Below are 15471 nucleotides of genomic sequence, written 5' to 3'. Positions count from 1 at the left end.
GGCTGGGGATTATTGCAGCCTTAAAGAGCTGTGATCTGCTGCAGCCCGAAGCAGCAGGGGAAATGAGGGGATCTGGCTGATCCACCCATCCCTATCCCATCCCATGGCCTCTGCCCTCGCTCGTGTCTTAGCCAGGAAGCCGAGGCTTGGGAGCGGCTGCCGCACCTGGCAGAGGAGCAGCAGGCAGGTGTCTGCCCGCCCACACTCGGGTGTTTGTTTGCTTTCCATCTCCTCGAGCGCAGGACGCCCACGGGGAGGTGGCACCTCAACCTTCCCCGGCTCTGCCGCAGCCCCAGACCCCGAGCAGCAGCCCCAGCAGCGCGGATCACGGCGTGTCCTTCCCTCCCCACACCCCCGGGCATCTGCTTTCCATCCCAGCACACCAGGCTCCCTCCTCTCCCCCCTTCCCAGCAGTGTGTTGCTCACGGAGCAGAGACCTGGCACGGTGAGAGCTGAGCTGGAAGCCAAGTGTATTTTCAGCAGGTGTGCTCCATCCAGCTCGATTCCTCACTGGTAATTTTGAGCTTCTTGGCTCCTTTCTGCCCCATTAGTGGAGGAAAAGAGGTCTCCAAGATCATCAAGATCCTACAAGTTTCATGAAAATTGCTTTCTGGAGAAGAGGATTAAAAAAAAAAAAAATAAGGAAAAGGAAAAAAAAAAAAAAAGAACCACACTGAACACTGTCACTCAGGGAGTGCCACATACACTCAGCCCTAGCTAAACATGAGAGAATCCACACAGGAGCTGAGTTTGTCCTGCCACGGCCACGAGGGTGGATGAGGGGTGCACTGAGCTGTGTCCAGAGGCACTCAGCCAGCCCAGGCCCACCAGCCATGCAGAAGACAGGGGCAGACACCAGGCTCCTTCAGCACAGGTCCCAGCTCTGTGCAGCAGGTGGGATTGGACACCAGCCAACCTTCCACACGGGGCCAAGGTCCACGCAGCAGATGGGATGGGGTTGGACACCAGGCTACCTTCAGCACAGGTGCAAAGTCCACCCAGGAGATGGGGCTGGACACAAGGCTATGCCCAGTCCAGCCCAGGGGGAGGCTGAAGGTCCCACCTTGAGCTCCACTGGAGCTTCTTGGCTGAGATGGGGGGCCTGGGTGAGACTTTTGAGGGCAGCAGGGCCAGCTTGTGCCCCAAGGGCTCTGCCAAGCCAGCAGCAGTGTTTTACAAGGCAGCTTTAAACCGAGGATGATTTCCCTTCCCCGTTGTGATAACATCTGGAGAGATTTTGCTGCCTTCTGCCTTCTGCATCATGCTTGCAGCTGAAATTAGGAGGCTCAGCGAAATCACTCCCTAAGGAGAAAAAAGAAATGTAAAAGCAGAAAAAAGGAGGAGATTCCCCCTTAATTCACAGAGCTCCTGGAGGGGAGTTCAGGAGGCAGCGGGTACCAAGGCTTGGGGGGCTGCTTTGCACCCCCTTGCCTGTACATGGAACTTCCAGAGGAGATTTGCTTTAAAATCACAGGAATTCAAAGCAAGAAACACCCTGGGCTCCCTTCACCAGCACAAGGACCCTTTGGGAATCAGAGAAACCCATTTTTCTTTTTTTTGTAAGTCCATTTTTTCCCTTCAGGAAGGTGGCTGGGGGTTCCCACAGCCCACAGCCCCGTGGTGCTGGTGGGGCTGGCCAAGGCAGGTCTATTCTTAGCTGCAGGGTGGCCAGGCAGGAGCAGACAGGGTGCACAGGCTGCGTTCCTCACATTCCCCTCCCCGGGGACAAGGAGCGCCTGGAAATGCACAGCCACAGCTTGGCAGCAGCTGGGGCCGGCAGAAGGGGCCACCCTGGGCAGGGGAGAGGGGCCAGGTGGCCTTGGGGGGGTCTCAGGGGACAGCAGAGTTGTGGTGAGCTGCAGGAGGGACTGGGAAAGCTCCGTCCCTGCAGCCCCCTGCCCTTGGCTGCAGCCCTGCTCTGGGCAGCACCGTCCTTCCCTCCCCACTGCTCAAGCAGGGCTGAGGGGTGTAAAAGTGAATTTGGGGGTGGGGGGAAAGACCCCATATTCCCCCCTAAGCAAGTTCAGACTTCCCAGCTCCATGGCTTAGCTAGAATTCCCTAGCAAGGGGGACGGGGCCAGCTCCAAGGCAAACGACACCTCTACCCTCCCAATGCCCATCCTTGATGGAGGGGGGTCATCCTGCCTGTGGCTGGAGGCACTGGGCACCCAGTGGGGTCCCATCCTCCCCAGGGGATGTGTCCAGGGGTCCCGACCCTCTCCCCAGCCTCACTGAGTCCCTGCCCTGTCTCAGGGTGCCTCAGCAGCAGCGCCCCAAAGCAGGCTCTGCCCATGTCCCACCGCTGGTGGGGAATTGTCAGCTCCCCCCTGAGCTGACACTGTCCCACTGAGCCATCCCAGGTGACAGGGAGAGAATTGTCCCCCACCAAAAATGCTGGGAACCTGGCATGGGCTCCTCTCCCCCCTTGCCCAGGGGAGTTTCCAGCAGACAGACCCGCTGCACGCTGCCTTTCCCCGCTCCTCCCTGCAGCATCACGAGTTATTGCAGCCTGCAGGCCCCATCCATCCTCCTGGCAGGTGAGTCACGAGCCTGCCCCGTGCCTCAGTTTCCCCTGCTGTGCAGTGAGGACAGGCAGGATGCCAGGGGGATGCCATGACCTGAGTGGCCACGTCCCAGAGCAGAGTCTCCGTGGCATTTCCTGCCAGTCACAAGTGGGAAGTGGCTTTGTCAGGGAACAATGTCCGTGACTTGGTTTAATGTCACTGAGTCCTTTCCAGATTTGCAGTCTCCCAGGGCTGGGAAGGCCCAGGCTGATGAGAGTTCAGTTTGGCTGCACATTTTACCCTTTTTTTTTGTTTGTTTGTTTTTTGTTTCATACTTAACAAACAAACAGTGTGGAGGTGAGAACCTGAAAAAATACATCAAGATTTGGAGTGGTGAGGCAGAGAAAGGAGCCAAAACAAGGAGCATCCTTCCACCTGCAAAATAAATTTACAGCCCCAATTCCTCCATCCCGTGTCAGCATCCTCCAGAGGTGAAGGGCAGAGCAGGGGCATGAGCCATGCCAGGCAGAAGGACACCCAAGAGTGCCTGGGGACAGTCCTGGTGGCTGGAAGCAGCTTTGGGGACCATGAAAGCCCTGTCTCTCCCTTCCCAGCTGTGTTTGCAGTGTGGCTCTAATTACAGAAATGTCGTGTCTCGGTTGGCAAACATTTCTCCTGGCAAGTGCCAGCCGACAGCTGCCATGCTGGCATCCGAGTGGGCTCCCATCCCCTCCATCCCACACCTCCCACCACAAATCCACACCCCATTAAGGCTGCAGCTCCTTTCCCAAGGTGCCTGTGATAATTTCCTGCACAGATCAGAAATCCCTGCGCTCCCAGGAGCAGGGAGGGGGAGGACACCCTTGGGAAACACCCAGGTCTCCTTTGCCCTTGGAAACCAGGTAGTTTCCCACTGATTCCCCAGGGTGTGGGAAGGAAAGGAAAAAAAAAAGGGGGGAAAGGAGTAAAACCTCAAAAACATTCAGTGAGGAGAAAAAGGAGGAGGAGGAGGGGGGAGAAGTAGAACTGAGTGAGGGAGGAGGAGGAGAGCAGGGCAGGGAGAGAGAGGATTACTGTTCAGTTAAATTAGAGGGAGCCCTTCAGCTGACTTGAACAGCAGGAGAATTTGCCCAAAGACCCCAATTTTTCCAATTTGGGATAAAATGTAAGCACAGGATTAACTACAAGCATATGCTTAAAACCCAGGGAATTGAAAGAAGTCTGGGCAAAGAGGGCAGGGAGGCAGGGCATGGGCTGGCAGCTGCATGGATGAGCTGCCCCTACAGGGATGCACTGAGGGGCCTGGAAGAACCATGGGAGGCTCCTGGAGCTGAGTCAATAATAACCTGAAAGAGAATGACATGACTCAGCTCCAAATGCAAGGGCTGTGTGGGGAAGAGGGCTGGGAAGAGAAGCTCTTCCACCAGCCACGTGCTGGGACAAAAGCCCTGCTCGGAGAAAGGGGGATCAGAGGGGCCCCACTGGAGCAGGACCAGCCTTTCTGGGGTCCCTGCAGAGCCCAGCCCTGGCAGAGGGGCTGCAGGGACCAGGGCTGTGTCCCTGCCCCGTGCCCCCACACTCCAGTCTGGGGACCCCCCCAGAAGGGCTCTGAGCTGGCACGTGCCCTTTCTGTCAGACACATCCTCATCCACGTGACGTGTCCGTGAACATCCCGGGCTGATTTATGGGATGAGAGGAGGGCAGGAGGCCAACCTTAAATCCTGACTGCCTGGTGATTAATAATCATAATTACTATCATATTAGCTGTAGTAGTAATGGTTTGCTTTCCCCTGCAGAACTGGTCATCCAGGAATCTCAAAGAGGTTTTACCAGGCCAAGTGACCAATGTCCCTATTTTCTCAAGGAAATTGCAGCACAGAGCTGTCTCCCTTGAGTCACACAGTATATCAACAAGAAAACAGAGAAGGCAGGAGTCTGGACTCTGTGTCCCTCTCCCTCCCCCATGCTATTAAGCTGCATCTGTGTAATATAGAGCAAAACATCCTCCACGAGTCGCAGTAAATCACGGCAGAGGCAGTGTGCAGAGTGGATGGGGGGAGATAATGGGTTTTTCACCCTCTTCAACAATAGAACAAGTTTTTCTGCGTTAGGGAAGGCTGACTTCTCTGAGAGATGGAGATAAAAACAGCACTGAGGCTCCAAAATGGGCTGAAAGGGCGCTTGCCTCACCCACTTGCATTGCTGGCCAAGGGACAGGAGGCAAACCAGGCAAACCATGCTGTGGGTCGAGTGCCCCACTGGCATGGCCTGGTCCACATGGACATCACTGAGGTGCACTGGAATATTAATTGAAAATCCCAGCAAAACACTTCTGTTGATGATAATGGACCATAATCCTCTTAGAGCAATTTCATGCCTGAAAAATCATGCATAACAAAATAATAATAGAAAGCCCCTCAGTGGACACTGTCCTTAGCAGTGGACACAGGAGAAGAGGGTCAGCCAGAGTGGATTTCTCAGGAAGGAAAGGGAGCTGGTCCCCTTGGCCTCCACCCCTGAGGTGGGCAGGAGAAGAAGTGAATTGGGTCTAGGTCTGAACATTTGCTCTAGCAGTGCAGCATCACCGTGGGACCCCGATGTCCCACAGAGACCTGGGGACCCACCAGGGCCCATGAGGCTTTCTGTGACCCCAAAACCCTGGAACCTCCTGTATTCTCCATGTCCACCAGAGCTCCCAGGACACTCTGGACTCTCCATGTCCTTCAGAGCTCTCAGGAGTCTCAGGACGCTCCGTGTTCCTCACGGATTTTCTGTGCCCGCAGAGCCCTGTGCCAGGCAGGGTCGTCCCATGCCAAGCCCCCCGCCCCTAAAAGAAGCAGCCGGTCCCCCCTCCCGCCCGCCCCTTCAGCACCACCTCGGCTGGACAGCGCCGGGGCCCCGCACCCGGCATCCCCGGCACCCCCGGCCCCCCAGGAACACCCTGACCTCCTCCTCGGAAACCTCTGGGAGCACCCTGCCCTCCCCCCGGCATCCCCCGGCATTCCCAACATCCCGACAAAGCCCCCCTCTCCCCTTCCCTCGCACTCCATTCTCCGACACTCCCTCCTCAGCACCCTCTGCTCTGCTCCTGCCCCCTCCAACCCCTGCACCCAGCAGCACCCCCTCTTCTGCCTCTGCAGCTCCGCATCTCCTCCTCCCCCGCACCACCCCCTGCACCTCAGCACCACCTGCACCACCCCCTGCACCCCGGCATCCCCTCCTCTGCCACCCCCGGCACCCCAGCGCTCTTCATCACTCCCTCCTCCACCATCCTCCTTCACCATCCCCACCCGTCAGCTCCCGGCGCTCCCGGTGCCTCCTCCTCCTCCAGCGCCCCTCTCCAGCACCCCCAGCTCCCTTCATTTGCACTCCCACCAAATCCCCACATCCCCAGCACCACCTCCAGCTCCACCACCCCAATCCCTCCAGGACATCCTCTGCCGGCACCCCGAGGACCGCATCCCCACCCCATCCCAGCCCCATCGGGATTCTCCCTCCACCCCCAAACCATTCCCCGTCCCGGCTCCCCAAAGTCTCTTTCACCTCTCCGCACGCCCTGCCCCAGCCCCTCAAGGACCCTCAGCACCCACCTGCTCCCCGGCCCGCCCCGCGCCCCGCCCCGGACCCCCCCGCCCGCGGGGCCGGTGCCAGCCGGGGCCGTGCGGGGCCGGTGCCGCGGGATGCCGGGGGGTCCGGGGGAGCCCCGGGGGCCGCCGGGGGGTGCGCGCTGCCCGGCCGGCAGCTGTTGCTGCTGACGGCTCCCCCGGAGCCTCCGGGCGGCCGGGGCAGCGGTGACTAAGCACTTTGGGGATTTCTACTCTTTATTATTTTATTCTATTATTTTCTCCCGCTTTCAAGCGGGTCCTCCCCCCTCTCTCCCCCGCTTCCCCCTCCCATCCTCATCTTCCCCGGCCGCCCCCGCCCGGGGCCGGGCGCGGCAGGGCGGGCGGAGGGGTTCCCCCTTCCGGCCACCGGGAGCATGGGAGCCCCGGGCCGGCTGGGCTCCAGAGCTCGGTCAGCCCTGGGGTGAGGCGGAGCGGGGCCGCGCCGTGCCGTGCCGCGCCGCTCCGGGGCCGGGCCGCGCTCCCCGCCGCGCCCGCGGCAAGTTCCGCCGCTCCCGGGGCGCGCAGAGCGCAGCGGAGCGATGCCGGTGCGCCGGGGCCATGTGGCCCCCCAAAACACCTACCTGGACACCATCATTCGCAAATTTGAAGGACAAAGTGAGTACCGCGCCCTCCGGTCCCGCTCCGCTCCCCCGCGGCCGGGGCGGCCCCCCAACTTCGAAGCACAGCGGGGAGAGGAGGGGGGGAAGGCGGGAGGGTGTCCCCGGGGGCGCGGAGGCGCCCCTGTGACCTCCCGAGGGGGGAGAGGGGTGGGCGACAGCCAGGCAGTGTCCCCGCGGGTATTTATAGACAGGGCGACACAGGGGGACGAGCCATCCCGGCCTCGGTGTTTCCCCGGGGGCCGGGGACACCGCGACCCCCCCAGTCCCCGGGCTGGGACGGGGTGCCGGGGCTGGCGGGGAGGGGGTCCCGGCCGGCTGCACGGGGGGACAGGGTGTACCCCAGCGCAGTCGGGCTCGCTGCCTGTTTGCCTTCAACTCTGCGCTCTCGGCGGCCGCCGTCCCTGGTGAAACGTTGCCATTTGCTGTTGCTCCGAGTAATCTCTTTATATGAATTTTTGGGCTGGTTTCGTGTCAAATACAGCGAAAAGTCCGTGCACGTAGGGGAGCACTGGCTGGGTGGGGGCGCGGGGGCTCCGCTCCCACTCTCTGGGTACCCCAACCGGGCTGGGTCCCCCTACAATGCTGGGGATGACCCGGGTCCCCCAAAAACTGAGCTCGGGGAGCTGCTGTGGGGTGCCGGGGCCGTGCACCCCCGACTGCCCCAGCTCGCTGGGTTTGGTTTTTTTTTTGTGGGTATTCAAGTTTCCCGAGTGGGCAAATTCCCCGGCGCTGCCATCCCTGCAGGCTCTGCGCTGCCTGGCCTGGCAGTGACTGACGTGACCCTGGGGATGGAAAGTGAGAAAAACTGTCCCTGGCTCCTATCAGTTCCCCCTGGGAAGCGGCGGCTGGGGAGCAGCGGGGCCAGGCGGTGAGGCGTGACAGCGAGGACAGAGCCAGGCCCCCGCTCCCTGCCCGCTCCCTGCCAGCCATGTCGGGCACCAGCTGGGTTCTGCCGAAACATCGCCCCACGCTCCCCCGCGGCAGTTTCGTGCTGTGACAGGTGTTGGGAGACAGCAAACCAGCGCACCTAATAGATCTTTGCTACAGGCAGTGAGTTCTTCCGTGCCTGTGGGTGCTGCCCTCATCCCCAGCACCGCAGCTCCCATGGGTGTAGCTGCTCCTGGGGAGTCCCCGTTGCAGCCCGGCCAGGGCTGGTGCAGAACCCTGCTACTGTGGGACCAAGGGAAAATCTGCAGGTGAGAGCAGGACAGAAAGCAAATTGGGGGTGAAAAAACCCCCCAAGGAGACGTGGCTCTGCAGCTCCTTCCCATCTTGGTCGTGGTCACATCCCTGTGCTCAGCACAGCTTGCTCCGGCGCCCTGCCAGCCCTGTAAATCCTGTCCTGCGCCAGCCCAGCCAGGATCCAGACTGGATCCAGTCCATGGAGCTGACACTGGATGGGGAAACTGTTCATCACAGGTGGGGAGTGTGCCCCAGAAGCAGGGCTTTGGGAGAAGGTCCCCTCCTAGTGCTGGCAAAGCAATTTGGATCTAGAAGGGTTGGGAAGAAGGAACTGGGAAACGTTTTTCTATGGTGGTTTGTGCTGTTTGCACCAGCATCAGCCCTGTGTGGGAAAGAGAAGGGTGCCAGAATGGGAGTCCCCCATAAAGGGCTACCAAGGGGCTGTCAGAGGGTGGAATGAAGCAGGAGACTTGTGCAGCATCCCTGGGGACACTGGTTTTACTGGGAGGCATCCTGTAGAGCTGGGACCCTGGAGGTGCCACTGGGGACAGCCCTGATGTGCCTGGGAGGGGTCCCCCCACCCCACCAGGTCCCAGTGCTCAGTGCCACAGCTGTGCAGAGGTTCCTCTTGCATTTGGGTGAAATTCCCTGTGAGGCTGGAGCGCAGCAGGGTTCTGGACCATGCAAGATGCAGATGCCATTCCTGGGTAATCCAGGAGATTAATTGGGGTCTGGGCTGGGAGGCAGCCTCCAAATGGACCCTCTGCTCAGACTTGCCTTCAGCTCCAGCCCAGACCTGATGCCAAATGATGAGGGAGATGGTGCTGGGGGAGATGTGGCATTCACATCCCAGCAAACCTGTCCCAGAGCCCAGCACTCCCTGCTATCCTTAAAAACCCACAAAATCAAACCAAATCAGAGCTCGCCCCGAGATAAGGATGGAAGTGGCTCCATGTGGGCTGGATGACGTGGGCTGTGCAGCACTGCCACACACCCTGGCAAGGCAGCAAGTCTGGCCCCAGCCCAACCTAGGTGGCTGCAGCACCAGGAGGGAATGGGGCAGCACCACTCTCTGCCTCAGTTTCCCTTTTCCTGCCCTTGAGCACTTTCCTTTTTGAGCACAGGGGCCACAAAGCCCAGCAGAGTCTGGATTTCACCTTCAGCCCAAAGGCACAATTATGCTATAAAATATTAGGAGAATCATTAATGTGATGGGTTTCACCCCTGCTTCCCATGAAGCCAAGCCTTACACTCACTCCTCCTCTTGCCCCTTGCCTGACTTCAGTCAAATCTGAGCAAGGGTGGAAAGTCTCTGAGATAACTCAGGTCCCTGATAAGCTCCTGGGAAGGGACAGAGGCTGCAGCAGCTCTCCCCTCTGCCTGCAGTGCCGTTCAGGGACAGATTGCCCATTAGACAGCAGAGAGTCCCCACATGCCTGTGGTGAAATGTCAAGGCTGCAGGGATTGGCCAATCCCAGCAAAACTGGCTCCACTGTGACCCCTACTTTGGGTTCCCCTGTCCCCACAGTCACAAATTCACATTGAATCGGGGATAATTTCTCTCTCTGAAGAGCAGAGCAGTACCTGGGACTGTGTGGGCTGACGTCAGCCGCTGTTGCCCCAGAGCTGTCACCAGTGTCACATCAAAAATCCCAAGCTGGCCCCCCACACCCCGGCTGTCCCCAGCCTCCGTGGATCCCCACCACCCCTCTAAGCCTCCTGCTCTCTCTTCTGCCTCCCTGCAGACCGCAAGTTCCTCATTGCCAACGCCCAGATGGAGAACTGTGCCATCATCTACTGCAACGACGGCTTCTGCGAGATGTTCGGCTACTCCCGCGTGGAGGTGATGCAGCAGCCCTGCACCTGCGACTTCCTCACGGGGCCTGACACCACCAAGAGCTCCATTGCCCAGCTCACCCAGGCCCTGCTGGGCTCCGAGGAGTGCAAGCTGGAGATCCTCTACTACCGCAAAGACAGTAAGAGTCGCTCTGCGGGGTGAGCCAGCGGTGGGCGGGGGGACCTGCCCTGCCTTGGGGCTGGGGGAAGCCACTGGTGGGACACAAACACATCGGGATTGCACCCAGGCTCAGGGCTTTGCCGTCTCCTGGTGGGATGGAGGCGTCTCTGCTGCCACTGGGACCTTGAGCAATAGAGGGTGTTGCCAGATGATTTGGGAATCAGGTCATTTGTGAGCCTTTGGGGACGGCTCGGAGCTCCTGGGACAAGCTGTGTCATTGCTTGTGGGATCCCTGCGCCAGGAATGAGAATCTGTGGAGAAGCCAGGCTTGGACACGGGTCTCCCAGTCCAAGATGAGATGAGACAGACCCCCCATCTCTGCTGAGAGTGGGTGCAGCCAACGGGCTCAGAGCTGCCTTTGCAGCGAGCAGGATGCGGCTGTGCGTGCACAGATGGAATTACGTTAAGATGAAAATGAAGCTTTGATGGAAAATACGAGTGATTAGTTCTAATACGGCAGGAAGTTAAATAAATATTTAGTGCTGGATGCTGCAAAACAGCAGTGGCCAGGGCTCCCAGAGGCAGGGAAATGCAGGTCCAGTGCTCACAGGAGGTTAAAAATATGAAGTGTTTCCCTTTTTTAACCTATGGAGCTTTCCCATGTATTGATGGGGGCTTGGCCTGAGCACAGGGCTGCACCCCACTGCTGGCAGCTCCTGGACAGCCAGTTAGAGGAGAATCACTGGAAGCAAAAGGAAGGAGCAGGCAGGAACCCTGGCTCCCAGCCCAGCACCCTATCTTGGGGGCTGGCACCCGGGTGTCCTGGCCTCCCTCCCAGACCCTATCTCCGGGGCTGGCATCCAGGTGCCAGCGTATCGGAATTATTCACTGGCAGCACCTCTGCGTGTTATCCCGGCGGGACCTGACCCTCTGTGGTGGCAGGATCGGGCCACTCGGTCGAGGCTCTTCCTGTGGGGCACTCCTGGGTGGAGAGGGGCCATGAGTGGTGCCAGGTCTGGGTGCAAGTCCCCCCCTTCAGCAGTCGCAGGGCCTGGCTGGAGCCCAGCGCAGTGCAGGAGACACGCAGGGAAGTGGCACACGCTGTGCCCCTGCTCCCATCCAGTGCCACTGCGTGGCCATGCACTGGCTGTGGCAAGGACAGCATGGGCAGCCCTGGTCCATTCCCTCCCTCCCTCCCTCCCTCAGGATGGTTTCCCATTCTGTCTCTGGGGACTACTTGGCTTGTGAGCCTGATGCATCACCATGCTCCCTGCTTTGAAGCATTCCTGCTGGGCTCACGGGATGCTCGGTGCTGTCCTCGGAGCCCTGCTCTTCCTCTAGGCCATGGGGAACTCTCATTGCAGCTCTGAGCTGCTTTCTTCTCTTTTTTTATTGAAAAAGGAGGGGAAAAAATAAAAAAGCCCAGAAGCAAACCCTTCATGTCTATTTTTAAAACCCAGCCCCACCAGCAGCATGCTTTCCAATTGTTTCCCCCCAGCACTCAGCCTGCGACCGCTCGGCCCATTATAAATGGGTCTTATCGGCAAAGAAAAGGCTTTTGCATTATAGGGAGCTGCTGCTTAATTAGCCAGCAGAGCTCCGAACCTGCCTGTCCTCTTTTTCATACCAGCAGCACCAATCTCCAGCCTCGACCTGCTGTTTATTACTGCGGTACTCCCGGCTCTGCAGCTCGCGGGGTTGTTTCCTCGCTTTTCTGGCTGACAGAGGCAATATCAAACCCAAAATCTGCCCGTTGGAGACACCCGAGCAGGGCCAGGGCGGGATGGATGAGGCAGGTAGGAAGGGGCCACCCAAGGGTGGCTGGGGTCAGGCAGGATGCTGAGTGATGGGGGATGTGTGTCCCTGGGGACAGCCTGGCTGCTCGGTCCCCACCCGGATGTCCGTGCTGTCATCACCTAATTGTAATTATAAACAGAGCCAAACGAGCCAGGGGTGCCAAGAGTTAGCCCAGCTCCAAAATGGAACCAAGAATGGAACCTTCCCGTGGGGGAAGGTGGGACCAGTCCAGGCAGAGCTGTTGTCCCTCCCTGCCATACCAGCCCCAAAAAGGCCTTGGAAAGAGGGAAGAGCCCGTTTGCAGCGCGTGTGGGCTCTAATCCCCAGCTCAAAGCTGGGAGATCAGTGAAAAGTTAATTTCCTTACAAGATGCTACACAGCTGGAACTGGCCCAGACAGGGGGGTCAGCACGGGATCAGCTCCTGCCACAGCAAGGAGCAGCCATGGCCCCCAGCCCTGCAGACACACTGTCCACTGTGGCCAGAGCTCAAATCCTCCAGCATCCCCTGAGGATGACACCGAGGAGCTGAGCTGCGTCCAGGGTTGGTTTTTTTCCCTCCCCAGGTGGGGATGTGCTTTGCAGCGAAGCCACTGGCCAGGGCTCACGGGGTCCCCAGAGCAGGAGGTGGCCACAGGTGCTGAGTGCCACCGTGGTAGCATGGCCTGAGCAGCAGCAGCTGGTGGCACTCGCTCTGCTTAATCTGCATGAATGTGATGCTGATGAATATGAAAGGGGAGATGTGGCTGCGACAGCTGGAGCAGCTGGTGGGGCAGCCCCAGCCCCTCCAGCCTGTCCTTTCCTGGGCAGAGCCCACAGCTTGTCCCCTCCAGCAGCAGTTCGTGTCAGTCCCCATGGAACTGGGATTAGGGACTGGGATCAGGCCAGCAAACTCATAACACTGGTGCAGAAGCCAGGATTTTCCCCTGGGAGGGTCAGAGAGTGATTGGGGTGCCCTGTGCCACTCAACATATCCCCCCAACAGGTCCCCATGGGGGACCCGAGCCAGCAGCCAGTCAGGCACGGGTTGGGGAGTGCCACCACACCCCAAGGGGGCAGGGGCACCCCTGTGACATGTCCCCTCTGTCCCCAGCCCAGGGCACATCCGTGGCACTGCACCTCTCCAGCAGCTGCTGCCAGGCAGCCTGGCTCAGGCAGGGGGATGGACCCAGCCAGGGTTTCTCCAGCTTTGTAAACAGCAACCTGTGACGTGCCCAGCTGGGAGCAGGAGGGCAAATCCCACCAGCAGCTGCTGCATCCTGGCACTGTCAGGGATTTGGTGCTGGCAGCCCCAGGGAGCCTCTGCTCCTGCCCCATGGTGGGGTCAAGGCAGGACCAAGGGGACTTCTTGGGTGTAGGAAGGCACAGCCAGCTGACAAACCCCAACCCCAAGCTGAGCTCTTGGCTTGTGCAAACCCATGGGGTTTATGCCAAGCTAGGGCTGTTTGCTGCTTGCTGTTTGCTTTAAGGGTCAGTCTGTGACCTCGGGAAGGGGATGGACACCAGGGCCCAGCTCCAGATGGGAACTTATAAACATCCCTCCTCACAATGGCAAAAGCTCTGGTCCCGGAGATCCTGCCCTGCAGAGCTGATTCTGCCATCCTTGGCACGGCTGTGCTGCAGCTCCAGGCACCCCCATTGCCCTGGCTGTGCCCCAGGGCCAGTGTGACCAGGGCAGAGAGCTGGAAGAGATACATTTTTCATCCCCACAGGTGCTTTTTGCTTGGACCTGATGTCCCATGAACAAAAGGACAGGCCCAGATCATCCCCAGCAGCTCTAAGGATGCTGCCTGGAGGAGGCTTTTTCCTGAGATCCCTGTCCTGGCAGAATTAAGATGCATTTTGCCAACCCACTGTATTGATCCAGGACCCCTTTTGGCTCCTGGGGATCAGAGCATCCTTCCACCTGCACCCAAAAGCACCCTGCTAGGCTTGGATCTTTCTTGTGGCAACACTTTGGCGGGTACCCTCAGCCAGCTCCTGATTTTCCTTCCCCACTGCTGCTTCCAGCCAGAGAGGCCTGTAAGCACACAAATCCCTGCACAGGGGAGCCTCTGTCCCGCTGATGTTACTTAATAAGGTCATTTTTTGCTGGCCTGGTGTCCTGGCAGGTTTCAGTCTCCTGATGCCCTCTCTGGGTGTGGGGAGAGGGGCCAGGGCAGACCCTGTGCTGCACATTCCCTCCCTGTGCAGGGGGATGCAGACCTGCAGGGGCTCACCCCAGCTCCCAAGAGTGACCAAACTCCCTCTAGCTCAGACTCTCTCTCCATTTTTTTTTTTTCCATCCCACCTCAGGGATTTGCTTTAGAGCCTCCCAGCAATCTGCACTTCCCTTTGAAGTTCCACCCAGCCCCGACACTGATTTATCCCAGGATGGGAGCACAGCTTGGTCCTCCAGGCTCCTCTCTGGCCGTGCCAGCCATCCCCATCTCTGTGCCCTTCCCAGCCCCTCTCCTCTGCTCCTTTATATAATACCACTATAGCTTTAACCACTCTGCCATGAGACCCTGCAGATTAAATCTCCTCTCTGGGGGGAGGGCAGGCCTGGGGAAGAGCTCTAGGCACAGATTAATAGCTCTCTTTTTTAATATTCATAACAATGCTGGCTTGTGTCCGGCTCTGGAAACCCCCGTGTCCTGTTGATTAGTTTAATACTGATGATACTGATGACAATACTGATGACAAATGCATTAACCACCAGTGCCTGCAGGGGATAAGGGGACAGGGAGGGAGGGCCCCCAACCATGACATTTTTAATGTTATTAAGTGTTGGCTTTTATCAAGGTCAGAAGACACGCTGGGTCAGAGAGCACAAACCTCAGCTTGGGGGAGCTGGGCTGGGTGCTGGAAGGTCAAACAGAAATTTAGGGAATGGGCTGCTTTTCCCAGCTCATACAAGCCCACCACGTTGGCTGTGGGACCCTTCAAACCACCCTCCATGTCTTCCCCCTGTCTGCAGCCCCCAGGCTGGGATTCACCCCAGATGGGCACAGGCACCCTCATGCTGGTGGCCACAGAGCACAGGCAGGTTGTGAATCCCCCCAGGGCTCCTCCAGGAGATCATTTGGTGGCTGGATAAAATTAGATGGATGGAGACAGATTAGCTGAACAGCTGAAGGGAAGAGACAGTCAGATGGATGGGGACAGTGGGTCGAGGAGCAAGGATGGGAGGGCAGGCCTGAGGAGCCTCCTGGGGCTGGCTCAGCCCCTGGTGCTGCAGCAGCTCTGGGGTGCCTGGTTTTTGGGAAGAAGGATGAGCAGGCTCAGCCTTCAGCAGAGCCCAGGCTGGCTCACCACAGGGAAACTGAGCCAGGGCAGAGAGTGCCACGGCTCTCCCACCTGCAGCCTCTCCACAGAGCTGGGGGTACCCCAAATCCTGGGGGAATGGCCTGCCTTTGGGCCAGGCTTAAGGGAATCTGCTGCTCCCATCCCTGACCCTGATGTTCCCTCATTCCCTTGACACCTCCATGCTGTGAGATGTGCGGCTGAGCAAGGCACTGAGTTCCTGGCATGCCTGTTGGGGTCACTTTTGGGGTGATTCCCTGGTTTTGGAGAGGAATTAACTTTTGGCCAACCCTGAATTGGCCAGGCAGTTAGACTAGATTATTGCTGTAGCTCCCTCCCAACAGAACTAGTCGATTTTATTTAATTTAAGAAGGGATCAGTGAGGGGCTCACAGTGACATTGGCCAGGGCTGCTCAAGCTCAGCACCTCCCAGATTTGCAGGATCAAACCAGGCACCAGCTGCCACCCAAACCCACCCCCAGCCACCTCCCAGCTGCTCCTTCTATCCCTCCAACTGGATGTA

At 58.8% G+C, this 15471-nt stretch overlaps 1 protein-coding gene across 3 annotated transcripts in view; it reads left to right on the top strand.

The window, feature by feature from the left end:
- The first annotated feature begins 6446 nt into the window (after positions 1-6446).
- Positions 6447-15471, top strand: part of KCNH6 (potassium voltage-gated channel subfamily H member 6) — a 32890-nt gene continuing 23865 nt past the window's right edge. For all 3 annotated transcript variants that reach the window (XR_014616781.1, XM_084222079.1, XM_084222078.1), the window contains exons 1-2: positions 6447-6724; positions 9657-9887. Coding sequence is in view for 2 of the 3 variants with exons in the window: in XM_084222079.1 (XP_084078205.1) it covers positions 6649-6724; positions 9657-9887 (307 nt within the window). In the remaining variant the exon portion in view is untranslated. The remainder of the gene's footprint in view (positions 6725-9656; positions 9888-15471) is intronic.

This window comes from Fringilla coelebs, assembly GCF_963513975.1.
Source record: "Fringilla coelebs genome assembly, chromosome: 27".
Lineage (NCBI taxonomy): Eukaryota > Metazoa > Chordata > Aves > Passeriformes > Fringillidae > Fringilla > Fringilla coelebs.
This window is presented reverse-complemented; position numbering and strand designations above follow the sequence as displayed.